At 45.9% G+C, this 27,605-nt stretch overlaps 1 protein-coding gene across 4 annotated transcripts in view; it reads right to left on the bottom strand.

The window, feature by feature from the left end:
* Positions 1–4,684: 4,684 nt before the first annotated feature.
* The window catches only part of MAPT (microtubule associated protein tau), a 92,545-nt gene continuing 69,624 nt past the window's right edge, over positions 4,685–27,605 (bottom strand). For 3 of the 4 annotated variants that reach the window (XM_044676998.1, XM_044676997.1, XM_044676999.1), the window contains 4 exons: positions 26,348–26,440; positions 16,428–16,509; positions 14,019–14,131; positions 4,685–5,155 (listed from right to left, as the gene is read on the bottom strand). In XM_044676998.1, coding sequence (XP_044532933.1) covers positions 4,940–5,155; positions 14,019–14,131; positions 16,428–16,509; positions 26,348–26,440 — 504 coding nt within the window. In that variant the 3' untranslated portion in view covers positions 4,685–4,939. The remainder of the gene's footprint in view (positions 5,156–14,018; positions 14,132–16,427; positions 16,510–26,347; positions 26,441–27,605) is intronic. The other variant, XM_044677001.1, reaches the window with a different exon arrangement.

The raw sequence follows: 27,605 nt of genomic DNA, 5'->3' as shown, positions 1-27,605 counted from the left end.
CAGGTGGAAAAGACGGATGGAGCATCTTGAAAGAAAGCAGGCCTGTGCCTTCTGGATACGGGTTCTTCAAAGTTCAATGGGACAAATGATTTCCCCCAGGCCGAGGGAAGGCATCGGGGTTGGAAAAACTGGACAGAGGAAAGATTCTGTGGGCCCAAATGATGTCATCATAGGAAGACCAACCTGAACTCCTTGGCCCATCCTCAGATACTCCCACTGTTCTTGGCCTACTCATGGTATGGGCCTCCGCCATGGGGTCTGGTAGGGAGAGGCACCAAGAGCCCTGGATGTGGCTGAGAGAGCAAAGACCACACTGGGCGCCTTCTGGCGAGACTCGAGTCTCCCACTTTCCTCTTTGTCACATGGGTGGTTTGGAGGGGTAAAAAACTAAGGGTCAGTTCACTCAATTCCAAGGTTCCTGCCCTCCTGCCCATTTTAAATATCCTATTACCGTATCATACACAAAGGGGAAATACAGATTCTAACAATGAGAGGTGAGCTAAGTGGAATTCGGTTCTATGAGATCAGGGATCGAAGAAACCAAGGCTAACCCACCCCCAAGGTCTGCTATGAACGGTGGTGGTCATGTCCGTGTAAGTGAGCGGCTGTGGCTGGTGTCACTGGCCCGGGAGATGGATCATTCCTACCTTCCTAGGTTTAACCCTGTAAGAACTGAGCTACAAATCCTGTGTGTGTGTGTGTGTGTGTGTGTGTGTGTGTGTGTGTGTTGGGAGACGCAAGAAACTATGAAGCCCTGCTTTCCCTGATGCATTCACAAATGCCAATGACAGCCTTGGCTCCTGAGAGTGCATCCCTTCCGCTGCCTAAAACGTGGGTCTCGACAGGCAAGACTAGAGTTGATTCCAAATGAAAGGTAGCTGTGGCTGTTTGGGGCTGGTATCACAGAGTGGCTTTCTGGTGAGAAGGCAGTGCCATCCTGGTCCAGAGCACTGCTAGTCCCTGGGACGGCACTTGCCTGATTATGGTCCAAGCAAGATGGGGAGGAAGTTAGAGAAGAAATGCTTTTGAATTTGAATTTATCAGCAATCCTGTGTCATTCGAACTCTATAAACCATATCACTTTGTTTTTCCTCTTTGGGGTGGGCCCAGAGGCCCATCTGCTACTTCTGCCTTGACCTTGAGCTGCAGCGGGCTTCAATAGCCACACACCAAAGACTGACCCACCTATCCCGTCCCCTCTGGCGGAAAGGATCTCAGAACCTTCTGCTCCATCCCACCCTCATTCCATCTTGATTCGCCATTGTAAATTCAGAGCTGGGCCTATTCTCTTAAGTCACCCGGGCTTGGTTTAGCCATTTGGCTGATTTGCTTCCAGCTCTGCAGCTGGGGAACCAAAGGTGTGTCCCATGGATTTGGAGGTGACATGGTTCCAAAGCAAGGAAAGGCGTCCCTGGGTAGGGGTTATGGAAAGGCTCAGCAGGGTCTGACGTTGCTCGGAGAGCTCAGCACGTGATGGAGTGCCCCTCCTTGGATTTGGGGTGAGAGGGGTTCTTGCCCATCTGACGCAGGGCATCTTTGGGGTTCCTTCCCTAACTTACCACTCTGGGATACCCATACTGGAACTGCTACTGTCAGAGATTTGAGGCCTTGGTGGCTTCAGAAAGCCCCCAAATGAAAGGTTACCAGAGCCCAAAAGAGTATCAACAGCAAATTTGGAGGCCTCTCTCTGCTCTGAAGGATTCCCATACAGAGATCTAGAAAGCCATCTTCCCTTCAAAATAGGATTTTCCAGGAAAAATCTATGTTCCTATCTCCCATGAGAGCAAGAGCAAGAAACTTGGGGCCCATCTGGCAGCTAAAGGGAGTTTCCCTAAAGTAACAGCTTCCCCATTGAGCCATCTCTGGAGCTGCCCTTTCCGTACCATTCTGGCATAATCCTTTGTGCCCACCGTGGGCCCTTCCCAGCAGCCCTAACCAGCTCCCGGAAAGCACAAATAAAAGGGACCTCATCTAGCCTAGCCCGGAAGGCACAGCTCTGACCTTCAGAGCCAAGGAGGCATCTCCCAAGCGGGCTGGAGAGAGCTCCAGATGGTCCTCTGATCTGTGATCCCATCGTGCACTGGTGATGGGGCTACCCTTCTGCGGGGCAGCCTCCTTTCTGGAAAATGGCTTCCTTGGGGGGAAATTCAGGGTCTCTCTCCTTGGTGGCAGGATGTGGCTGCCTGGGAAGGCCTCATGCAAGCCCCTCATCTTACAGACAGGGCAAATGGAGCCTCTGAGGCTGTGACTTGCCCAAGGTGGTGGAGAATCCATAGAGGAAGCCCCAAGAAGCCTGGCAGCTGTTTCTTCCGGACATGCAAACCCTCCGTCATTTTTCCAGATGGATGGATGTGCAGGGAGCGGGGGAGCCCTCCTCCATGGCGCCCCTGCGACCATTCAAGGATGACTCTATTTCAACATGCTCCCCGGCTGGATGGCTGGCAGAGTCCATCACCTGCTCACTGCCCCTCAGTGGGGCTGCTGGCCTGGAACGAAGGAGGCAGAGTTGGGAGCCCACGCATCTTCCTCTGCCCCAGTGTGCAGCAGCTGCCCAAGAATCCGAGGCCTTCCAGGTCCCCCTCTGCTCGGGCTCTGGAATATTCTTGGAGCACAAAACCTTTCCAAAGCGGAGCAGATGACACTAAGAACTCAGTTCTCACTTTCAAGGCTGTTTCAAAGCCGTGTGGACGGCGCTCGGGTGTGGGGCGCACAAAGGTTGGAAACCTCTCTGTAAGCACTTAAAGATACATGCGGTTTTTTTCTTTTTTCTTTTTCTTTTTACAATCATCACCCTGGTGAATTCCAAGCATATACAAGACAAATGTAACTATACACCACAAATTGATGGGGAAATAAAGGAAGGAGAAGCTCCACGGCTCAAACAAACACAGAAGCATCTTCCAATCGAATGTGGAGGGGAGAGCGGCAGAGAGAGAAGGGGTGGGGTGGGAGGAGAAGGGGAGGCCCCTTCCCTAGGGAGAGAGTATAGTGGAGAGGAAATCTGCTTCAGGGACGGTTGGGAGCGGCAGGGTCCTCGCTGCTAACAGCTAGTGCTGGGAGACCCCCGGCCTGGGTAGGGAGAGGTCGGCGGGTTTCCGGGAGCTGAGCAGGGTCCCCTAGCTCCCTCAACCTGCCGTATCTCTGAGACCGTCAGTTTGATACAGCAATTTTTGGGGAAGGAAAAGGCCATTGAGAAGCAATAACCAAGGAGCGATGGCTGCCCGGAAGTAGAAACTGCCTTTTTCGGGACTGCAGGGAAGGTCCAGATTCACTCCGGAAAGAGAGAGACGGGGAGACGCCCAAGGTGGGCCTGCCTGCCGCAGCGAGCCAGGAGCCAGCGGGCCGGGGAGGTGCGCTCCCGCTCTTCTCTCGCTAGGGGGCGGGGCCTCGGAAACTGGCTGAGCGGCTGTGAGGGTGACACGGGGGCGTGGCTTACGATGGCAACACTGTGAAGCTACAGCTTAGGAACCACCAGGGACTGGGCAGAAATCCCAAAGCACGCACACAGAGAGGACAAAAATGGCCTTCAGGGCCACGGGAAGAAGCGGTGGGGTTCGGCGCCTCGCCCAGCTCGCAGCCATGCCCCAGGGACTGGCGCTCGGTTCCCAGGCCGGCTGGAGAGGCTGGGGAGCCCTAAGCTCCGGGGCTTTAAGCATGAGGAAAGGTAGCAATGGGAGAGGATGGGGGACTGAGCACCTCGCTAGGCGCGAGGCCGTCTCCCCTTGTGCTACAAGAGCCGGGGCAGCCCTCGGTCCTCTAAGGCTTGTCACAGATAGAACGGGAAATCCCAAGGATCGCTCAGGACGAACCAGCCCATACAATTCTAGCTTCCGAACCCAGGCGGCAGGGAAACGGCCTACTTTCTAGAAGGGAAAAGAACCCGCTTCTTACACTAGCATCAAGAGCCTTCCCTAAAGTCTACCGGTCCATTAGGAAAAGGGGAAAAATTAAAAACCAGCCAAGCCGCCCGGGGGCTTTCAAGAGGGTAACGTCCATACCTGCAAGAGATAAGAATCGATTCGGCGTCCCTCCTACCCCAGAAACTCCTGGGATGCTCCAGAAAGCCCAGACCAATTCCTAAGCAGTTTACAAGCTCAGGGTGGCAAAGGGCCCTTTTCCCCACAAAGCTGTAAAACAAAACCGTGTCAGAGCCGCGGCGGCAACAAGGGCAACAACCATCATCATCATCAACAACCAAAACCCCAGCAAACATCCCCTTTGACCCGCCGGCTCCCACGTCCCCCGGCACTTGCTTTGGCAATCGTGGCTCTCGCAGCTTGTCATTTCTGGTCTTCAGTGAGCTCTGATAATAATAGCAGGGTGGGCACAGGGTGCCCCACTTCCTCCCTCCCTCTCTGTCTCTCTGTGTGTGTGTCTCTCTCTCCCTCTGACATAATAATGGTTTGGGGTCTCTGTGAATCTCTGGGTAAGGCAGGTTTCAAACCCACTGCTGCTGCTGGGATAGGGTGGGGGTGGGGAGGTGAAGGAGTTGGGCACTGGGCCTGTTCCTTGAAAAATTCAATCAGCAGCATCATTCATTGCATTCTCTTTCCCACCACCTTAAGGGGGGTGGGGGTGGAGAAGTAATAATTTAAATGAATTGGCCTTGAAAAATGTGGCTGTGGATTCCTTTTGAATTTTTCTTTAAATTGATTCTGACTGCCAGCCCCAAGAATTCAATTTGTAAAGACAAAATTTGCTTTTATTCCCATCACTGATTTTGAGGTCCTGGAGCTCAAGCCAAAGAGGCCAACAGCAGGTAAAATCATTAACCAATTAGGTAATCTTTGAGAAACAGCTGGGAAAGGAACAGAGGAAGAAGGGCTGTACAATTATTCTTTCTTTTTTCCTTTCTCTCTTTTTCTCTCTCTCTCTCTCTCTTTCTCTCTCTCTTTCTCTCTCTCTCCTCTCTCCATGATTACCACACTGCTGAGCAAGATCACAAGCCCTGCTTGGCCAGGGAGGCAGAGACTTCGTCAGCCAACGTGGCGAGCTGAGGGGAGTCCACCATATTGATGCTTCCGGTAGAAGAGACGTTGCTGAGGTGCCGGGGAGAGGTGTCCCCAGACATGGTGGGTGACTTGTAGACAATTTCTGCTCCGTGGTCAGTCTTGGCTTTGGCATTCTCACGGAAGGTTAGCTTGTGAGATTCGATCTAGAAGGAGAAGAGGGGAGGGAATCAGAGGGCTTGGAACTGGAGGAGAACCCCTCAATGGACAAAGGAAGACTGAGGCAGAGTTGGGGGGCAAAGTAACCAGGACCCCAAATCACCCAGGTCGAAAATACAAGAACAGGACTCAAACCACATCTTCTGACTTCAAATTCAGGGTTCTCTTCAACAATGGGCCATGAGGCCTCTCAAAACTTGAGAAACTTGAGGACTAAGGAGAGATGGGTGAGCGGCCATGTTCCAGAAGCATGGAATAAGAGGAAAAAAAATTAAATGGGAAATTCCAAAAGTGAGGCCTAAATTCAAATCTTATCTCAGCTACTTCCTAGCAGTCTGACTCTGGGGAAGTCATTTAACCCTATTTGCCTCAGTTTCTTCATCCATAAAGGAAAGCTGGAGAAGGAAAAAACAAACCACTCCAAATATCTTTGCCAAGAAAACCCCAAATGAGATCACAAGTCAGACTGAAAACAACAGCAACAAAATTGCCAAATATTAAAAAAAAAAATTAGAAAAACAAATGCCTTCCCATTTAGTAGGTGAAACATGTCCCCTGCCCATCTGACTAACACAAAATTGACTTAGCAGGCTAATTTTGGCAAAGGACAGCACTGGCTGATTTATTACAAATTCTGAATGGAGTCCAAGTTTGTTTGTTTTTTCTTTTTAAACTGCCTATGGGAAGCACGATGAAGGGATTTCTCTAATTTTGGTTTATTGCCAATAAGTTCATACTGCGACAGCACTCTAGATTTTGCATTAAGCTAAGACCCTGGCTCAGCATGGGTACCCATGTCTCTACTTGATGGAAAGGCTTTAGTTTCCAAAGACCAGCCTCGCTGAATAGAGGCTCTTCACCAAGAGTGAGGCCATTAGGTGACAAATACTTAAAACCCACAAAACAAAGGAAACTTTCAATGGCCCTCAGTCCTAGGCAGCCCCTTCCTCCATCTGTAGTGACTGATTAGTGATGAGACAGTGATCCTCCAAGGAGTGGGAGGATGCTCAAGTTCATCTCATGTGAGGCCCTGTAACAGGCTGGCATCTTCCTGGAGGAACTGAATCATATGATAAAATCTTGGCATTTTCTCTATAAATGAAGATGGAAAACGTAAGGAGGATGCAGTTGAATGGGAAGATGGCTAAAGATTCTCTTCAGAGAGGCAAATCAAGGGGCTTCAAGAGGCAGCTGAATCCTGGGCCCAAAGTAACAGAAAACCTCATTTTGTGGTCCTTAGGATGAACACAAGCTAACAAAGGTGATCAGAAAAAAAAACTACAGCTGGGCTGCATCTATTGCTAAGGATAAGAAGGGAGAAAAACTCTAGGAATGGTTTTGGGTGCTTTCACACTGAGTCCATGTAGAGCCTAATCCTTAGATAGCTTCAAAGCAAAAGTGGACATGGATGAACACAGCGGAAAATACGATGAAAAATCAGGTTGAGGCTCAAATCTGGCCTCACACCTTCCTTGGCTGGGTGACCTCTGGGCAAGTCACTTAATTAACCCCCATTGCCTAGTACCTTACCACTCTTCTGCCTTAGAACCAGTACATAGTATTGATGAAGGATTTAAAGCAAATAAATAAAACATGGTTGAGGAAGAAGTGAAAGAGATAAAGGCTTGTAAGTTACACAGAAGTCTAATACCCCAAAATAAGGTAAGTCAAAAAGATAAAAGTCACTCTTCTGCCTTGGAACCAATACATAGTATTGATGAAGGATTTAAAGCAAATAAATAAAACATGGTTGAGGAATAAGAAGTGAAAGAGATAAAGGCTTGTAAATTACACAGAAGTCTAATCCCCCAAAATAAGGTAAGTCAAAAAGATAAAAGTCAGCATTGAACAAAATCTAGAAAACTGAAACTGACCATATCCTAACAGATAGGAAATCAATTTGCTGATATGAGAGTTATTTTTGAATGAGCGACGGTCTGCCTGTTGCACCACAAGGCTGGTTAAAGCCATGTTCCAAATCACCCCCAAATTAGACAGGATAATGATGAGAAGACGCAGCATGCAACTGGAATTCTAACCAAAGCTATTCAAGCTGATGCTACCAAAATGGGAAACGGAACAAGGAAAGACCCTGAGACAGACAGTCTTGATTTCCTCCTGAATTTTGGCCGATGCAAAACAGTCACCACGAGGAGGCGGGCAGAGAGGTGAGGAATCACCTCAAGCCAGCAAATACTTGACATGACTGATGTGCAGAGAAGCGGCAGCCCTGGGAACCATCTGTCTACAACAGAAGTTCATTTTCAAAATGTTACGGAGGAGGAGAATAGACTCCAAATACAGTGGTTCTGCTTACTTTTCCCCTCTACTACAGATTTGTGAGGCGATATGTTTAGAGATATAGGGCATGTGGGGGCAGCTAACTGGTGCAGGGGTTCAAGTGCTAGAAGTCAGGAAGAGAAGTCTTCCTGATCAAGTCTTCCCTCTGACACTTACTAGCTGTGTGACCCTGGGCACGTCACTTAAATGTTTGCCTCAGTTTCTCCTACTGTCAAATGAGCTCAAGAAGTTAAATGGCAAAACACCCCAGTCTCTCTGCCAAGAAAACCCAAATGGGGTCACAAAAAAGTGAGACGCAATTGAAAAAACCAAGGATTTATGATTTAATTGGTACGGGAACCTCCCCAGAGGAGGACATTCCCTCCATCAATGCAAAGTCAACATTTATGCTGACACTTTGAAGTCTTAGAGAATTGCCTAGGATACTGCAAGGTTGCCTAGGATGGCCAATATGTCAGAGGGAGGATTTAAATTCAGGTTCTTCTGGCTTCAGTACCAACTCTGTAGCCACTATAACAGGGGTTGGCAACGTATGGCTCTCAAGCCATATCTGGCTCTTTTGAGGGCCAGATATGGCTCTTTCTGCAGGAGCCATGAAGTCAATTTTTTTTCAGGCACTGTTACAGGAGTGGCACTGTGAGCACTGTACGGCTCTCACGAAATTACATTTTAAAAAATGTAGCATTTATGGCTCTCATGGCCAAAAAGGTTGCCGACTCCTGCACTATAACCATAATCTCTCCCTTATGAGGCAATCTTGCTAACAAATCATGCAAAAGTCAGTCCCTAATGTATTAAATGAAGTGAAAACTGCACACACATAAAAAAGAGAAAATAGAGCACCAGGTATAGAGTTGGGAAGACCTGTGGTTCAAATCTGATCTCTGATGCTTCCTAGCTGGGTGTTCCTGGGAAAGTCACTCAACCCAATTGCTTAGTATTGATTCTAAGAAAAAAAGGTAAGGGTTTTAGATGAAAAAAAAAAATTATTGAACCAAGAGGCAGAAAACCTGGGTTTCTTATACTTTGCCACTAATACACTCTACAACTTTGAGTGGGTCTCCCATTTTTTCCTCCATAATTACTAAGGTTTCCTCCTCTAATTCTCAGCTTCCAAGGCAGGCCACTGAATGAGAAATGCAGACTATTAGCAGTCTCCCTGATGTTGATGGAGGCAAGGTCAGGCTCAGAGCTGGAGAGCCCTGGAGAGCCAACTGCCCAAACACCTTCATCCCCTGCAACAGGCGTGCAATTTAGAAAAACTACAGCCTGCCTCATAGTCAACTGGTATACCACATCCTCTCCAGCACCCACACTAGCTGTGAAAACAGGCCTGGAAGGGAAGATGACTCTCCTGAAGTCTCTCTCTCTTTCTTTGTCTCTCTCTTCTCTTCTTTTTCTCTTTTTCTTCTCTCTCTCTCTCTCTCTCTCTCTCTCACAAACACACACACACACATATACACACATACAGTCTAACCTTTCTTTCTTTTAAGGGAAGAATTTCCTTGACTATATTCCTGGAAGATGGTCACCTATCCAGTCTCTGCTCAAATATTTCTATTAACAGGCAACACACTGTCTCACACGGTGGCCCATTCCATTGTTACACAGGTCTCCTTGCAATAAAGTGCTTCCTAATTTTCTGTAACACAGTACACCATTTGTAGCCATTGTTCTGATCTCTGGAGGTACAAAGAATACATTTAACTCCTTCTTCCACATGACACAAAATTCCTCTATCTTTCAGGCTTAACATCTTGTGTTCCTTCGGTTGTTCCTCCTGATGGTAGTTTTGAATTCCTAATTAATCATCCTGCTTACCCCTCTATGGAGCATTCCAGTTTTTCAACTTTCCTCTTAAAAATGGCACCCAAACTCAACAGAAATTCTAGATTCTGCTCTGGACAAGGCAAAGTACAGCAACATCTAACTAGAGTCTTGACCACACGGACTGAGCTAGTTTCTTTTCCCTAAGAGGCAGAGAAGTCATTTCTGGGGCTTGATTGATTTCTGTCAATCTCACGGTCTTTTGATCACCAAAAACCTAACCAGTCAAATCTACAAGAAGTCCATGTTCCTTAGTCATCTTTTTTTTTTTTTTAACCCTTTCCTTCCATCTTGGAATCAATACTAAGTATTGGTTTCAAGGCAGGCAGAAGAGTAATAGGGGCTGAGCAATGGGGGTTAAGTGACTTTGCCTAGGGTCACATAGGAAGTGCCTAAATCCAGATTTGAACCCAGGACCTCCCATCTCTAAGCTTGGTCCTCTCTCCACTGAGCCACCTAGCTGCCCCCATTTGGTTGTGACAGATGTTCTACTACCATGTGATTAAACATATGGAGATGAGGGAAATTGCATTTACTAGATTCAATGTTCTGAGCTTGCTGAATATATTTTTCTGGAATGCTGGTTAAGTAAATTTATTTTTGTCAAATGTTGGATAGTGTATGAATGTCTCATTTCATTCCAATTCTGAGCCTAAACCATCAGATCAGTCTGAATCCAACATGGTCCACAACCCCCGAACCTTACCCTTCTCTCCACTACTTTATTCTGTATATTGCTTTCCTTACTGTAGTCTACTATTGAATTAGCTTTGTCAGTTACCGCATCATATTGCCAACCTCGTATAAAACTTAAATTCTGTTTTTAAAAATGTTTTTTTTTTTAAAAATGAGCTCTTGGGGTGGCTAGGTGGTTCAATGGATAGAGGGCCGGGCCTGAAGATAAGAAGTCCTGGGTTCAAATCTGGCTTCAGATATTTCCTAGCTGTGTGACCCTGGGTAAATCACTTCATTCTAATTGCCTAGCCCTGATCACTTTTAAGCCTTGGAACCGATACTTAGATAGAAGTTATGAATTAAAAAAAAATAATCTATGGCTAAATTGGATCTCTATCCTGCGCTTCAGCAGATAAAATAAAAATCCTCAATGCAAGATTTGAAATTTATTATAATATTTCACCATCTATGTTTCTTCTCATTGTTCTAGTCTATGAAAATATTTTTGAATCTTGAATTTTTCAACTCGCCTATTAACCATCTCTCTTTTGTGGTATGTATCACCTGTAAATTATTCCTTCTTCAAAGTCTTCAGTCAAGTTATTGATGGTAAAAATTGTCCTGCAGGTTGGCAGGTTAATCCACGTTCTTTGAACAGTTTTTCAAAGAATAATGAGTTGACCTAATCATACCACCAGCCACATTGGGATTTCTCCCTCTGGTCCACAAGGATATCATGGCAGTTTGTCAAATGTGTAATCTACATTTCCATGATCTGCCAAGCATAGAACCCCATCAAAGAGGAAAAGAGCATGGTTTGGTATGGCTTATAGCGTACCTATGTAAGCTCCAAGGGATCGCTGTTTCCTTTCCATGTGCAAACAAACCATCTGTTTAATAATATGTTTTAGAATTTTGCCAAAACTCAATGTCAAACAATCTGGCCTGTCATTTCCAGAATGTCTTTTACTCATTTTTAAAAATCAAGGCATTTAAATGTTTCTCTGCTACCCCGGCACCATTCCCATTTTTTATAATTTCTTAAAGATGATTGACAGTGGCTCCCTGAACCTAAAGAAGTTCTTTCAATAGGATGAGCTCTGAAGAGTTGGGGGCCTGAGGGTATGAATATCTAAAATATCTAGGTCCTCTCCTCTTTTACCAACTCTTTAATTTTATTTTGGACTTCAATTCCCCCTTATCCTTGACTATCCTACCCTTTTTACAAGTTCATTTTCCTCCAAGGAGAAAATGGAAACAAAATAAGACTCAAGTAGTTCTGCTTTCTGTCTTTTAAAAAATATTTTTTTAAAGCTGTCTTTGAAAATAGCAGGCTTTCCCATTTCTTGTTTTTCTTGCTTGAACAAACTTAAAGTTTAAAGATTCATTTTTGTGGTCCTTTGCATTCCCTCCCTATGGTCTTGGTTCGTCCTGACCTTTTGTTTTCTTGCCATGACTCTTACAGGACTTTGCCATATTTCTGTCCTTGCCTCTCCCTTGTACCCACTTGAAGCTCCTGCTCTCATCTGGTCTGTGTAATTTGAGCTCATCAGAGAGATTCTTCAGTGCCCCCCTCCACCCCCCGCTTCTCTTAGACCTATTCTTGTTTGTGCAATCAAAATTTTGCTTTTGAGCATTTTCCATGTTTCTTGAGTCATCTTTTCTTTCAGAATTGCCTGGCATGGGAAGCAGAGCTGTCTCTGAATTTTTAGGAGATGTTTTTCCCTTTTTAAAGTCCAACTTCTTTCAAGTCTTGCCTTCCTTGGCTACTACAAACTTTCTCCCAAGGTTCCCACTGCTTCAGGTTTCCTTATCAATTAAAATCATTGTGTCCCCTCTACAATTGGGCTTCCAACTTCTTTTCTAGTTTTAATTCATATTACTCTCCTTCACACATTCTTCCTTCTGGTCAAAGTGACTTGTTAGCTGCACTTGTCATATATGACATCTATTTCTAATCTCCATGCCTTTGAACAAGTTCTTCTTCCTGGAAAAATTCCTAGCTTCCTTTCCCCATTTAGTTCTTAATCTTAAGTAAATACGAGGAAAAGCCTGATAGACTCCATTTTATAATGCCAGAAAGCTGATGTATGTATAGCAAAGTGGAGTCAGTAGTGGAAGCCAGTTTTCATGGCTCACAGCCCAACATTCTTGCAATTCATTTCTGCTTGGGCTCTGTCTGTCTCCCGAGAGGCCTGCTGGCAAGTGAAACATTCTGCCGATGGAGAACTCACTGGGCAGGTTCCATGATGACACCAAACAGGTTTCCCTGAATCAATCAGCTGTCTGGATGGTGGAGACTCGGCTTTATCTATAACCCCAAAATTGGCCAACAGACGATCTACACTGTACTTTAGAAGCCCATCTCTGAGAATGCCCACATTTTGCAAGCTGCATGCAATGAACCAAAAATCTTCCCTATCCATCTTAGACATCTTGCTAGACCTGGGAATAAAAGAGCTGCCATTTCTAGGAATTTCCTTAGTCAAATGGAGCTTTCTACAAATACTGACCACTAAGCACCTTTTTCTTTAGAATCTATGGACAGATCTCTTAAAGGCCCTACAAGGGAAAGGCCTCTTTTCTTGCCCCTGCTGGCTTTTTGAGCCTCTACCTATCAGGGCAGTTTGGTCATGAGGATGGTGGCGTTTGGGCTCCATATTTCTCTGGGTGAAGGATAAAGAAGAACACATGATGATACTCTTTTGACACCCAGAGAGGATTCATTTTTTCATCAGTATAACCAGATGATAAGTGGGTGCTGCCAAAGTATTTGAAAAAGGTTTGGTTTTCTTAGGTAAACAAATTTTCTTTTCCACCCACAATCCTGTTTGCATTGTCTGAGAAAGATGAGGTTGATAAACAAATTAAGGATGCAGATAAATTTGATGCTGGTCCAATTCCTCTGATTAAAGTTAAATTAGTGGTGTCTGAAATGGCTTTTGCTATATTGAAAAAGGTATCATAGGACCACTGAATGTTGATTATAAAGAATTTTCTATCTTATTTTATGTGTGTGTGTGTGTGTGTGTGTGTGTGTGTGTGTGTGTGTGTGTATTAGATATTAGTAAGGCCAGGGGCTATTAACCTTTTGGGTGCCATGCAATAAAGTCCATGGACTTTTTCTGAGAAAATGTTTTTAAATGCATGAAATAAAACACACAGGACTATAAAAAGAAACCAATTATACAGAAATGTAGTTATCTGAATATTAATAAAGCAAATTCCTAAGCCCTGGGTTAAGAAGCCCTGATAATCCAGCCAACTCATTTTCATTTTGGGAGAGGGGCCGAGAGAATAGAGGCTGCTTTCCCCCACCCAACAACACACATGGGTCTCACAGCAGGAGTGAGGGGCCCAGACCTTCAGAGCGGAAGCCACTTGAAATATAGGGCTTGGAAGGTTTCCAAGCATCTTCCTCCCCAACTCAACAGACTTCCTGCAACGTGGGGTCACCATGAGAGGGCCGCTCTCTCTGGGGCTGCTGTGAGATGAAAGATTTCTCTCCTGTGGCCTGGGTTCCGCAGAGAATGCCTACCCAGGCCGCCCACATCCACGAGCTGCTAGGACCTAGCAGCGCCTCCCAAGGCGGACCGACCTAGCACACAGGTGCGCCTATTTTATGGAACACCAGGGCTCTGGGGGAAAACAATGTTGAGCAGAACTTTAATGGAATCTTGTTTTCTCTGGCTCCCCCAGTCTCTCTGTCCAGTGGTTAATGCGCTATGTAAACAAACTCTAAATGTGCTGAGTGTGCATCCTTTGGAAAAGTAAAGAACTTTCCCCTAATTTGCACGGTGGATAACTGGATGAGCACATACTGGGCTGGTTAAACTGGAGCAGATCTGCATTTCCGCCCTTTGCTGCTACCTAGGAGCAAGACCTCCGTCCCCTCTGCCATCTCCATGCTGGCATGCTGGCGGGGGATAATGGTGATTCACGTGCACGACTGCCACCTGCCCGGGCCTGGGACTTTGTACTAGCAACAGCCTGGCGCGGCCTGCCGGGGCCCATCATCGTGGCTTCCTGAGGCTTCTTCTCTCTTACCTTCTTGTTTCCTCCACCAGGGACGTGGGTGATGTTATCCAGGGAACCAATCTTTGATTGAACTTTCTCCTTGAAGTCCAGTTTCTCAGATTTTACTTCCACCTGGCCACCACCTGTGACAACACACACACACACACACAATGTCCCCTGAGCATCTTTTCCAGGCTGCTAGTTGTGTTAAAGCAAATGTACTAATTCCTTTTAATAGGCATTATAGGTAGAGACAAGAGATTCACAGATTTTATTACTACTAAAGAATTAATATAATGAAGGGGTAGGTATTTAAACTATACTTATTTAAAACAAAAACCAAAACCCCTTACCTACCATCTTACAGTCAATACTGTGTATCAATCAGTTCCAGGGCAGAAGAGCAGTAAGGGCTAAGCAATGGGGGTTAAGTGACTTGGCTAGGGTCACCCAGCTAACTAACTTCATGGAATAGAGCTTATAAACTGTCTCTTTTGTTTCAGGAATATTAGACCCACTTTAACATACAGTTAAGATTCATCTTTAACTAGTGTTTTAATAATTCATGTCCCTTCCAAAGTGCTTGAAAATAGTTGGCTTTCTTAAGAAGAAGAGACATATTCCCAACTCCCCGGTCCTGTTTATAATATCCAAGGGAACTGTCAGGCACAGTGCCAGATGCCTGGGGTCCCTTGCTTCTAGGGAAGGATGAAGCTGGTGGATTGCTTGAAGTAAGGAGTTGTGCATTTCAGGGGCACTAACGCTGACTGAGGGTCTGAACTGAGGCTGACACCAATATGGTGAGTCTCTGGGATCAGGGAGGCACCTGGCTGCCCAAATGGCCCAGGTCAGAAAAAGAACAGGTCAAAGTTTCCATGCCAATCAGCATTTGGATGGGGGCCCAAAAGGAGTCACCCAGTTGGTTAAAATAGGGAAATCTAGTCTCAAAAAACAAAAAAAAATTTTTTTTTAACCTTTACTAAATATTGTGACTTGTCCAGGGTCACGCAGCTAGGAAGTGTTTGAAGTCACATTTGAACCCAGGACCTCCCATCTCTCTAAGCCACCTAGTTGCCTCTCAAAAAGTAAAAGTTTTGTGTTAAAAAAGAATGGGGTTGTTAAGGAAATTAAGTATGCCAGGATAAATTTTGGCCCAAACCAAGTCAAATCGTTAGAAATTCTAAATTACACAAAAAGGGCCTGCCACACTCCTGTCAGTCCTCTAAGCTTGACATTCTTATAAGCCTATGGTCTCTAATCTCATTCCCTTGACTGAAAACTGACTGAAAAAAAAACAGTCAATTAAAAGAGAGGGGCAGCAATTGTGGGAGCCTGGACATGGGAAGAGATGGCCTGCACCATTTTTCTTAGAAGAGCAGGAAAAGAAAGAACTCAAGGAGGTACCATTTGTGGAGTAGTTGCCATGGATAAACACTTAATTGGTGGCAAGTGTCCAAGGGCAGGCAAAAACAACGGGCAGGTCTGAACTGTGCTTCTGTGTGACTTCTCATTCCCTAGGCCAATAGCTGAAGTCCAGGCTTCTGCCTTGTAGGGCCTTTGGGATTACTGAGCTTGGTTTTCTTGGTGTGAAATGCCAACAGAACTACAATTCCTCGACATACATAGGAGGCATTGGTGAACATTTGTTGAACGTGCCAAGGGCTCAAACCAAGGCAGAGAAATTCTTTGACCTGAAGGCTGTGGAATAAAAGCTATAAAGAGACTGCTGAGATAGTCTCATTAGGGCAACAAAGGTGTAAGGGCAAATGCTCTCCAGCATCATGTAAAGCCACTATCAATGGACACACCTTCCTGCTGAATTCTGGGCTGCTCAGTTTGGGTATTATGGGAAGGGACTGTAGGTAGTCCTCCACGTATATCTGGTTCTTTGAGAACCAGAGAGTTTAGGACAAAAAAAAATTGCCTTTATACTTAATAGTTTTCTTTTTTTTTAAGTGTTATTGATATACTTGTGATTTTAAATCACCTTCATTTCTAAATATGTGTCTCCCCTTCATTTTCTTTCTTTCTTTTCTTTTTAAAACAAACAAGCCAACCCTTTTGTCTTAGAATCAATACTGTATATTGGTTCCATGGCAAAAGAGGGGTAAGGGCTAGGCAATGGGGGTTAAGTGACTTTTCCAGGGTCACACAGCTAGGAAGTGTGTCTGAGGCCCTCCCGTCTCTAGGCCTGGTTCTGAATCCACTGAGCTACCCAGCTACCCCCTCACCTATATTCTTTCAAGGAAAATGTCCTCTGGTTAAAGCATCTAAGCAAAGGAAAGAGAGGAAGAAAGCCCCCACGCAGACAAAACATGTTTCACCTTTGAAAATTCCTTGCTGGAAAGGGGGCAAACTGGCAAACATTTAGCCATAATGTCTGATCCCTTAGAAAAGAGACTGTACCCAACCGCCCACAACATCTCTTCAGGGGACTACCTGGTTTGTGGTGGATGTTGCCCAATGAGCCACACTTGGAAGTCACCTTGCTCAGGTCGACTGGCTTGTATACTATTTGCACCTGGAAGCATGGGGAGAGGGAAAGGAGGGCAGGGTGAGGGGAAGGGAAGGGAGGGCAGGGGGTGAGGGGAAGAAAAAGGACAAGAGTTAGAGAGATAAGGAGAGGGTGCAGAAGTGGACAGAAAGAAAAGGGGCAAAAGCAAGACGAAGGGAAGGGGAGGGTGAGGAAAAGAGGAAATACAGAAACGGGGGGCGGGGAAAGGTAGGGGTCAGCAGAGTAGATAGAAGAAACATTTTAAAACAGGATTTTAAGTTTGGTTACAACAATAAAACAGTGCATACATTCAGGCCCCTGTCTGATACAAGCCCCAAGAAGAAACATTGTGACTAGAGCTGAAACACTAGTTTTATCCTCGAGGGGCTCGTGGAAGCATACGCTGGACCGCCGCGTTTCCAGGGGAAGAATTAAAGGAATAAGGAGACTGCCAAATCGGTCTGCCTTTCTCAAATGACAAAAGTCCTTTTTGTCCCCAAAGAAAGTCTTTCTCTGGTGCTAGGGCTACGTCCCCAACAGCTGACACGAGAAGGCCGCCAAGGTCAGCAGCCTTGGGCACGAGGCTTTTTAGACAGGTGAGAGGACAGAAGACCCACTTACGATGGATGCTGCTACCCCTGCATCGCCCCCTCCCAGCCTCCTCATTCCAACAGGGCTGCACGTGGAGACATAAGCGGCTTGGGATGGGGTGCGGGAGCTGTTCCCGAGCTCCAGTGACTACAGACACCGGCGGCTGGGCACAGTTTTTGGGGCACAGTCAGGTGAAGGTGGAACAGAGAGCGGAGAAGACAGCTGAAGCCTGGTTAAGGTTAAACAGATTGCAAGCTCCATGGGACTCAGACAGACACAGGCAGGGCTGATGGACTCCAATGAGAGACCCTTCCTTCACCAGCACAGCAAACATCACAAGGCATCCGCAGTCCCCTCCGGAGGCCGATGCCAGGCAGGGACCACCCCCACGAGGGGGGTAAACCTCTGACCTATGAGTCTCGTGCCCAGTGAGAACATCCGGCTACTCCACTCGTCGGAGAAAGCTGTGCCCTGGGCACTGTAAGTCCTTTTTTAAGGTCCAGTCATGGCCCATTAAATCCAATCAACTGTTGGGTAGCGGAAGCCAACCTCATCCAGGGAGCCCAGCAGAGGCAGGTCTACCCCACTACAGAGTTACTGAAGGGAAAAGAACATAGATTTCTCCAAATAAGTTGATATTATCAGTTGGTTGGTGAATAAGCATTTATTAAACATTGTGAAGTTTAATTTAAAAATTAATTAATCTAAATTAATTTAAAAAAGTTACCACCCTTAGAGTGGTAAGCTGTGAGAGATACAAAGGATTTCCATGTAATTAAAATGTCTATAAATAATTGGAGCAGGAATTGACTTCTATAAGGTTGGAGGAACATAGCATCATGGGATTGAATTTTGAAACAAACACACCAGAACTGATTTATCGAAATGAGTTTAACCACCTTCAACAAAGACTTTTCAATGCCTCGGTGGTGTCAAAGGAATTACATTTAAGGCTTACACTGCTGGGGTTGGATGCGGGAACCATCTTAGCTAGAGATCAGATGCCCATACAGGGACCTTTGCAGGGCTGGTCCAGTTCTTTGTCAGAAACAGTTTTTTTATTTATTTATTTTTGTTATTTCAATTACTATTGAAATAGCCTTTTCTCTTGGTTGGAAACTGGACATCTTAGAAGTTTTTTAAATGGGTACCTATTTTAATGAGTTTGCCCCAGCTGCTCGGTCATGACCAATTCTTCCCTGGACGTGTAAGTTATAGACAACAAATATCCCACGGTGGAAAGAGTTCGATTTGAAAACCCTTTGATGAAGACCAAACTTTAAAATGATTTTTATTCTTTTTGTTTCATCTAAAAATCAAAATAATCTCAACCTCCTGATCAATTCCCAATGGGTGGGAGCATCAAGTACCTAATTTAGGCCTCATTGAATACAAATTCAAAAATAAAAAACAAAAACAAAAACAAGAAAACCCCAAACCTCACATCAAGGATCTTATATGGTATCAGGGGAAATAAACATAACCAAATAAGTAGATGCCAAGGTAAAAAGGGGGAACACTGACCATTGAAGGACCAGTCTCTCCCCTCTTCTTCTAGAAAGTATATGCAAAAGTAAATAAAAAGTAGTGGGGCCAGGGACGACTAGATACGGGGGGGCTGGGATCAGGAAGCCTCATGTAGGAAATTATGTGAGCCAGGGATTCTGAGAGGGCAATCCAGGCCTGGAATTCCAGCCTGTGCAGAGACACTAAGAAAATGTTGAGTAGAGGGGAGAGTAAGTAGGTGAGTCTGGCTGGAACTTAATTGTGTTTGGGGGCTGAAATAATGTGTAATGAGCCTAGAAAAGGAAGGTGGAGCAAGAATGTGATGGGCTTTCAGTGCCAAATTTGGGGGGAAGGTGTTATATTTTATTCAAGACGCCAAGAGAAACCCCCTAGAATTTACAGAGCAAGGGAGTCATCACACCCATTGGATGTGTACTTTTTTTTTTTTTTTTTAAACCCTTACCTTCCGTCTTGGAGTTAATACTGAGTATTGGCTTCTAGGCAGAAGAGTGGTAAGGGCTAGATAATAGGGGTTAAGTGACTTGCCCAGGGTCACACAGCTAGGAAGTATCTGAGGCCAGATTTGAACCTAGGACCTCCTGTCTCTAGGCCTGGCTCTCAATCCACTGAGCCACCCAGTTGCCCCCAGATGTGTGCTTTTAAAGAACATCCCGTCAGCAGTTGTATCAAGGAAGGATTTGGAGAGAGGAGAGACAAGGCAGGAGGGACCATCAGACAGCTATTACAACAGTCCTTATGAGAAATGAGATGGGGCTGAACCCTATAGGGGTGGAGACAGATGTGAGAGGTGATGGGGAGTGGGAGAATGGGTTGGATAGACAGAATGAAGGGCAGTGAGGAGTTGAGGAAGACTCTCGAGAGGTCAGGACCCTGTGTAACTGGGAGAATGGTGATGCCCTAAAAAAGGGAAGCTAGGGAGAAGAGTGGGCCTAGAGGAAAGACAAGGAGTTCTGTTTTGGATATGTGGAGTTTGAGATGCCTTTGTAATGTCTAGTGGGAAACAGGCAATTGGTGCTATAGGCCCAGAACACAAAAGAAATATATTGTATTTATTTTATTATGTATTTATTATAATATAATTAACTATATTATTATATACTATAATTATATCAATGCAATTAAGTTTATGTTTATGTATAAGTAATTATATTCTATAATATATTAATTGTGTGATAGTGATATTAATAATAATAATAATAATAATAATAATAATAATAAAAGCTAGCATTTATATAGCACTTACTATATCCCATACAGGATTAAGCACTTTACAAATATTATCACATTTGTTCTCTGTACCAACCCGGGCAGACAGAGGCTATTATTATCTCTATCTTAAGAGTTGAAGAAACTAAGCCAAACAAAGTTAAGTGACTTGCCCAGGGCCATACCATCAGTAAGTATCTGAGATCAAATTTGAATTCAGGCCTTCCTGATGCCAGCATTCTATTCTAGCTGTAGACCAGAGTCAGTTATATAGATTTGGGAGTCATCTACATTGGAATGACAACAGAATCCATAAGAACTGATGTGTTTCGCTGAGTGGGCAGAGAGAGAGATCAAAAAGAGTACATAGTCAGAGCTTTGGGGGATCCCTCCAGGGAGGGGCAAAGGAGACTGGGGAGGAACAATCAGGCAGGTAAGAAGAGAACCAAGGGAGAGCGCCGGCACAAAAACCGAGAGAGGAGAAATGACGAAGGAAGAGATGGTGGTCAAGAGGGTCAAATGTCAAATGCCGAGAGGTCAAGAAGGACGGAGACTTTCCCAAGGGCCCACGTTTGACAATTAAAAGGTAACTTCATCTCCACGGATAAGCCAGGGGAACTGCTTGCCACCTCCAGGAAGGGGAAGGGATGAGGAGGAAGAAAACATGAATCATTTAACCTGGGGAATTTTTTAAAAAAATTAACTTCATAGAGAGTAGATTTGGTCAAATGACAAGGGGAAAGGCCAGACTGTTATAAGTGGAGAATTGAATGAAAGAAGAGGGAATGGAGACAGCTTTTCCCAAGAGCTTGAGAGCTTTTAGGCAGGAGTTCTTACCTTCTTCTGCGTGGCATGGACCCCTGTGGCAGTCTGGTGAAGCCCATGGATCCCTTATCATGATGTTTTTAAGTGAACAAAATAAAATACATAAGATTACAAAGGAAATTATATTTAAATAGATGTCATTTTTTTTTAAGTTTACAAACGAGGTTAAGAACTCCTGGTTTCTGGGGATAGCCGAATCAAATGAAGCTTTTTTTTTTTTTTTTTTTTTTTTAAGGCTGAGACACTTCCAGGCACCCCTATGCCCAGGCAGCAGGGCAGGAGCCGAGACCAAGAGAAGGTGAGGGTTAGAGGAGGCCATCTGACAGAGGATTAGATAGGACAGTCTGAGATCAAAGGTACGAGAAGACAAGGGCCGTCTCTTCCACAGAGTGGCATGGAGGGGACGTTTAGAAGAGGGAAGAGGAGGGAGTGAATGATCTTTATTAGAAAACAAGGGCCTCAGCTCAGGGCAGGGAGAAGGACGTGATGTGAGAGTCTGAGGAAGGAAGAGATCTGGGTCAGCTGAGGGGAAGCATTCCCGAGTGAATCAAGCAGGGAGAGCAGAAGCCTTGCCTCGTTGGGGAGGGCTCAGGGGAGATCACATAAACTTGGGCCGCTGACCCAGCCAGCAGTTCACCGTGTTCCTCCAGCACCGATTGGCGACATCGTTGGAGGTGCGGAGGGGGCAGTAAAGATAACCAGTAACCTTGGAGGATAATAGTGGAAGCCTCCCCCCACCAAGACCAGTGCCAGGAACCACTGCAGAACAGCTGGCACTGGTGGCACTGTCAGCCTCCGGGGACAGAGGCTTGGGATGGTGTGTGCCGCCCCGGGGGGTGGGGATTGCCAGCCACAGACACGGCTCATACAGGGGGTGAAGGTGCCCTCTGTTCCTCTATCTGCATCCTTTTCCTGGCCTGTCCTCACTCTTTCAGCCCTCGCTGGTTCTTGGGTGTGTGTGTTCATACATATGTGTGTGCACACATCATCATCCTACTTAGCATTTATGTAGTATTTAAAAAAAACAACTTATCTTCTGTCTTGGAATCAATACTGTGTATTGGCTCCAAGGCAGAAGAGTGGTAAGGGCTACGCAATGGGGGGTCAAGTGACTTGCCCAGGGTCACACAGCTAGGAAGTGCCGAGGCCGGATTTGAACCTAGGACCTCCCATCTCTAGGCTGGGCTCTCAATCTACTGAGTTACCCAGTTGCCCCCCATTTATGTAGCATTTGAAGGTTTGCAAAGCGCTTCCCAAACCTTATCCTCACGACATCCTTGGGAGCTGGGCACTCTTATCCTCCTCCCCATTTCAGAGATGAAGACACTGGGGCAGGCAGTGGTGACGTGATTTGTGCAGGGTCAGAGAACCAGCAAGCAGCTGAAGTCTGCTTTGAACTCGGGTCCCAAGTCCAGGTCCTGCACCTTATCACCCCAGGCCCCGGCTGCCATGGCTTTGGACCTCAGGGCTGGCCCACCTGCCCTCACTTCCAAGAGTAAAGCCCCTGCCAGGGGGGCCTCCGCTTACCAAGAAAAGAGGCAGTCGTGCCTACCCTTGTCCCATTAAGGCAAGGCTGCATCCTAACAAGAAGGTGTTTAACAATGAAATCTGAATCAAAAAGGCCTTCTTTTTGAACTCTCACTTAACTAGGAAATTCAGTTAACCCAAATGCTCCATTCCTGGTGCTTTGTGGTGAATCAAGTTTTCACTGTGATTTGCTCTTTCATTGAGTAATGGGACGATAGCTTGATGGCAGATGGTAGATTTTTCTGGGGTCCAGAGCTATGTCATCTAAGTATGAGAAATTCCCCGTAGAATGACAACCTTTTCTACCAGTACAGACCAGCAGACCATCTGGAGTCTGTCATCTTAATGAATGGCTTAGGAAACTGAGTCTCAGAGTATTACACATAGTCCATGGTTTCCCAGGTGGCATGAATTAGAAGCAATACTCAAACTTGGGTCTTTTTGCCTCCAAGGCCCATCCTCTACCCACAATGTCAGGCTTCTTATTGAGAGCTAGTAGTCGTATATCATAGTGTGTATGTGTACACAGAAGGTGCATAAAGGTATTCAAGTGATCAAGACTGATTTTTCTTTTGGTCTGAGCAAGAAAGGCAGGGGTGATACAGGCCGGTTGGGGGAATGTGAATGGTGGAGGGTAGAAGGGCAGCAAGAAACTTGGAGTCTAGATGAGAAAAAGTTTGGCCAAGCCTATAATAATCTGCTAAAATGAAATAGGTGGGGATGGAGGTAGGGATGAGGTCTGGTCTAGGTTTTAGGACTGGGATCAGCTTAGCGAGAGAACGGAGTTTGGGGCTAGAAAGAAAATAGCACAGAGAGGTGGGAATTAGGGGAGGACCAAAGAGATGAAGCTGGAGGTGGCAACAGCCCTAACTCTTCATGCTCCAGCTGGCCCACACCCACAGGCTCCTGGCACTACGATTTTGGGGGAGGGCCTTCTCTTCCCCAACCCTGGGTAGTTGGGTTGATTTCTTGCTTGCTCCTTCCCTGCAGCTGTGAGGGGAAAGTTTAGGTCAGAAGGGTTAGAGACAGACAGAGAAGAAAGGAGAGAGGAAGAAAAAGAAGGGGAAAAAGACAGAGAAATAGAAATGAAAACAGAGAGAAGGGGAAGAGAGGAAGAGAGGCAGGGTGGGAGAGAGAGAGAGAGAGAGAGAGAGAGAGAGAGAGAGAGAGAGAGAATTTGTCAGCAGCTGGAGTCAGAGGGTAGGTAGCTTGGTGCCAGAAACCACTTCTGTTGCTGCTACTCAGACCACCCTCTGGACCACCCATGGGGACAACTGCTGTGGGCCACCCAGAAGATTGCCCAACTCTGCAGACAAAATAATTCCAATTGAGGCTCACAATTTACAGAAGGTCAGAATTTCCCCAGCCTGTAGTCCTTCCATCAGGAAAAGTGTTTTCTGCTTGATATTCATGGGAAGAAACAGTGGTTACCTGCCAAGGGACAGAATATAAAACCAAGAAGGGGATTTGTCAGGTGGACAGTCCCTAATAAGGGTCAACCCACAATTATGAGGAGTAGTCAGATCACCAGCTGACCCTGACAAGATTGGGAGTCCAAGATCTTTGGTGATATTCCCAGATGCTCTGGGAACTGAAGCTTCTTAAAATAACAATAATTTCTTGTCTTTTCTTTTCTTTTTAAAGATGCTCCTAACCCACAACCATATATAGGACATGGCTATGACGTGTTTGTTTATTTTTAGTGGGGATGGGATGAATGGAGCCATCCACATTCTTTCAACTAGTTCTCCACTGTAACTGGCAGAAACTGGGTACTGGCAAGATAGAACTTCACTCAGCATTGAAATCCTCTGCTCCGGCACTAAGCACAATTACTCGGACCCTATGAAGATAGGCCTGTTGGCCTCTCTTCTACAATGGCCAAGTAGAGTACAACTCTGAGCCTATTCACTAACCAGACTCAGGTTGGCAAAGACAGTCTTCTTATCCTGGATATGCAATTTGGGATGGATTCTTAGAGAAGATTACTCCTAGTTTCATCAACATTTGAAGCTAGAAACCCAAAGTGTACACACTGGAGTCCATCATCACCGATTCACGATGGCTTTTTGTTTTTGCACATTCTTCTCATTGAGCAGCAGAGGTCGAGGGAGATGAAGGAAGGGGGTGGTTGGGAGGTGACAACAGATACTGGTGAGAAGGGTTAGCAACAATGCCATGCAACAGCTGCTAGGTGCTAGGGTGAGCATTTGGCAACGAGAAGGTTTAACAGTGGGAAGTCGGCATTAGACTGTTCAGAGCAGAATATCAGTGGCACATGACAAGAATCAATATTCTGTGTTGATTTATAATACAGATGAGAATTCTCAGGAGAGAGATAGGCCTGGGAGGCTGGGCCAGGCAATGCATCATGGTAGTCAAATTGGCAATGCCTACAACGTACAGGTATGCCCTTCTTTAGGAAAACCCGACATGCAAATACCCAGGATGAAGTAGATGATAAATAGTGGCTGACATTCATACAGGTGCATAGAATTCAGAGCTGGAATGGTCCTTAGAAATCCTCTTGTCCAACCCCCTGTTTCCAGATGAGAAAAACCGAGGCCCCAAGGCCGCATGGGCAGCTGGCACAACCAGATGAAAATTTATAAACCAGTTAAATTAGGAGGAAGTTGCTCCTGCTTTTTTCCAAAGGGTTCTTTAAAATAGCAGGACTCCCTTGTCGCACCTAGATACCTGTAAAGGGATCATTGGTGGAGTGGCAGTGCCAGGGCCTCAGTGGATTTGGAGGAGAGCAGGGACATTTTAAGCCCGAGTCTGTGGCAACAATGCCACCCAAAGAATCAGTCATCAATGAGGAAAAAGAACATTTGGGAACCCGTCGTCCTTCGGGTCAAGAAAGGTATACCTGTACATAAGATGCTGACCTCATAGCAGTCCTCTTGTGTGAAGGGGGTCAGTTTTCTTGACCTTACATTGGGGATGCTCCCCATTTGGACCCTCTCCACCAGTGAAGGGGAAGAAGAACTAAGCCTTGACATTGGCCTGGCAGGCCCCAGATGCCTCTTCTCTCCTTGCAAAGCAGGAAGAGGCCAAAGCTGGCCGACAGCTGGACTTTGCTTATGCCAAGGGAACAAATGGTTTATGTCTGCCCCATCCAGAGCGTGAGACATGGCCGATACGGTGGGGCAATCTGAAATTCCAGTGGCTCCTCATCCAAATGCTACATTTGACAAAGGGATCCCCACTTCCACCCCTCACCCCCTACAGAGGCCTTACTGTAGGAAGGATGCCTTTTGGAGCTGGGTCCTGGGAAGTTGCTCTATGATGAGCCTCAGACAGGAGCTTCACGAGGGAGAAATTAAATAGTTCTTGACATCATCAGTGCCTATCTGCCAGGTGCCCCGGGACTGCTGAAGGACATGAGGGACTTAACTTCCTCTGGTTGACCAGTGCAGTTCACACACTGAGGTGTGTAAGGTCTGCTAAATCTTTCTAACTTATGCTTTTAGAGTTGAATTTTCTTTCTGTACAGGTGATCTCAAACATCTCTCTGCCTCATCTCTGAGACTCTGAGATCGTCTTGGCTCCCAAGTTTTTGTTTTTTTAAATCCTTACCTTCTGTCTTAGAATCAATACTATGTATTGGTTCCAAGGCAGAAGAGTGGTAAGGACTAGCATTGGGGGGGGTTAAGTGACTTGCCCAGGGTCACACAGCTAGGAAGTGTCTGAGGCCAGGATCTGAACCAAGGCCTCCTGTCTTTAGGGCTGGCTCTCAATCCACTGAGCTACCCAGCTGCCCCCATCCCCGTGTGTGTGTGTGTGTGTGTGTGTGTGTGTGTGTGTGTGAAATCCACACTTCTAAGGGCAGTGGGCATGAAGCCGGGGGCCTGAGAATCAGAGGACTACAAATTCAGGGCTGGAATGGGCCTGAGAAGCTGTCTGGTTCAACCCCTTTATTTTATGGTTGTGGGAAACTGAGGTTCAGAATAGGTGACTTGCCGGCATGTGGCAAGCCCAGGATTTGAACTTGAATTCTTTGACTCCAAATAGAGTGCCTACACCACACTGGAACCCCCTTTGTCAGAAATGGCTGAGGAGCCAGGAATTTTTAATGTCGAGAAATCTTTTTCTTCTTTAGTTACGTCTCACAGACACAGGTAGGTCGAGATTCATGCTACTTCTAATAAATCACAGTAGAGTGCATGGAAGGGGTGCAGGTACTCACACTGCCTCCTCCTGGGACGTGTTTGATATTATCCTTTGAGCCACACTTGGACTGGACGTTGCTAAGATCCAGCTTCTTATTAAATATCTGCACCTTTGATAGCCAAAAAAGAGGATGAGTCACGTGATGGCGCACAGGCACGGAAGCCCCTCTGCCCTATGGTACTCAGTGGGCCCGGGCCCGGGAAGCAGGAAAGGTGGCAGCTGCCTCCGAGGGACTGGAGGGAGTGATCTGGGCTGGGGCCACTGCCCGGCCTCTTTCTTCTGCATGGACCAAGGAGACCTTGGTCAGATCCCACGGAGGCTGCCTGGGAGGAAAAACTCTGTGAAAGGCAGTGCCCTCCCCACAGTGCTAACGCCAATCTGGAAAAGCACACACAGCAAAGAAGTGGTTAGAGAGAGGCCGAGGCCCGGGCCCCTGTGCAGAGGGTTCGTCTCATCATCGCCGAGGACTTCAAGGAGGCAGACTTCCCTTAGAGGAAAAACCACAGTGAAAATCTGGATCCATAAAATTAGATCTATTTCAAGGAGTGGGACCATCACAAGCGCTGTGAAAAGGGTTCCACTGAAGGCCAAGATTTTGGCTATTTGAAAAAAGGATTCCTTTTATACACACATTTGCAGAAACCAGAACCAGAACCAGAAAATTTTAAATCAGAGGGCGTCTTGGTCCAATCCCCTCACCCTTGAGAAGAGGAAACGGAGGCCTGGAAAGTTTAGCTGGGGGGCAGCGAGATGGAGTGCTGGGTCTGGGGTCGGGAAGACTTATTCTCCTCAGTGTGTATCCAGCCTCAGACGCTTGTGACTTAGAGCAAGTCACTTAACCCCATCTGCCTCAGTTTCCTCATCTGGAGAAGGAAATAGTTAACCACTCCAGGATTTTTGTCAAGAAAACCCCAAATAGGGTCACAAAGAGTCAGAGAAGCCTAAGAGACAAGTGAACAACAAAACAAAAAAGTCTCCTGATGAGTTGTATGGCTGATCTGGAGCCCAGACTCTCTGATTCCAAAACCAGCACCTACTCCAAAGTTCTGTCCCATACAGAGAAACCTCTTAACATTAGGACTTCTCTAAATAAAAGGGACAGGGTAGAATGTAAAAGATAAGGATCCAATGGACAGAATGCAAAGGGCATCCATCTGAGAAGACGCATATGCGGAGCTGTGAAACTTTCCTTTCCATTGTTTTTTCCCCCAAGTTTAAAAAGGAGGTTCATTTGTCTATAAATTCATTATTAATTAGCTGTGTGAAATAAATGC

The sequence above is a fragment of the Gracilinanus agilis genome, chromosome 4 (assembly GCF_016433145.1).
Source record: "Gracilinanus agilis isolate LMUSP501 chromosome 4, AgileGrace, whole genome shotgun sequence".
NCBI classification, from domain to species: Eukaryota; Metazoa; Chordata; class Mammalia; order Didelphimorphia; family Didelphidae; genus Gracilinanus; species Gracilinanus agilis.
This window is presented reverse-complemented; position numbering and strand designations above follow the sequence as displayed.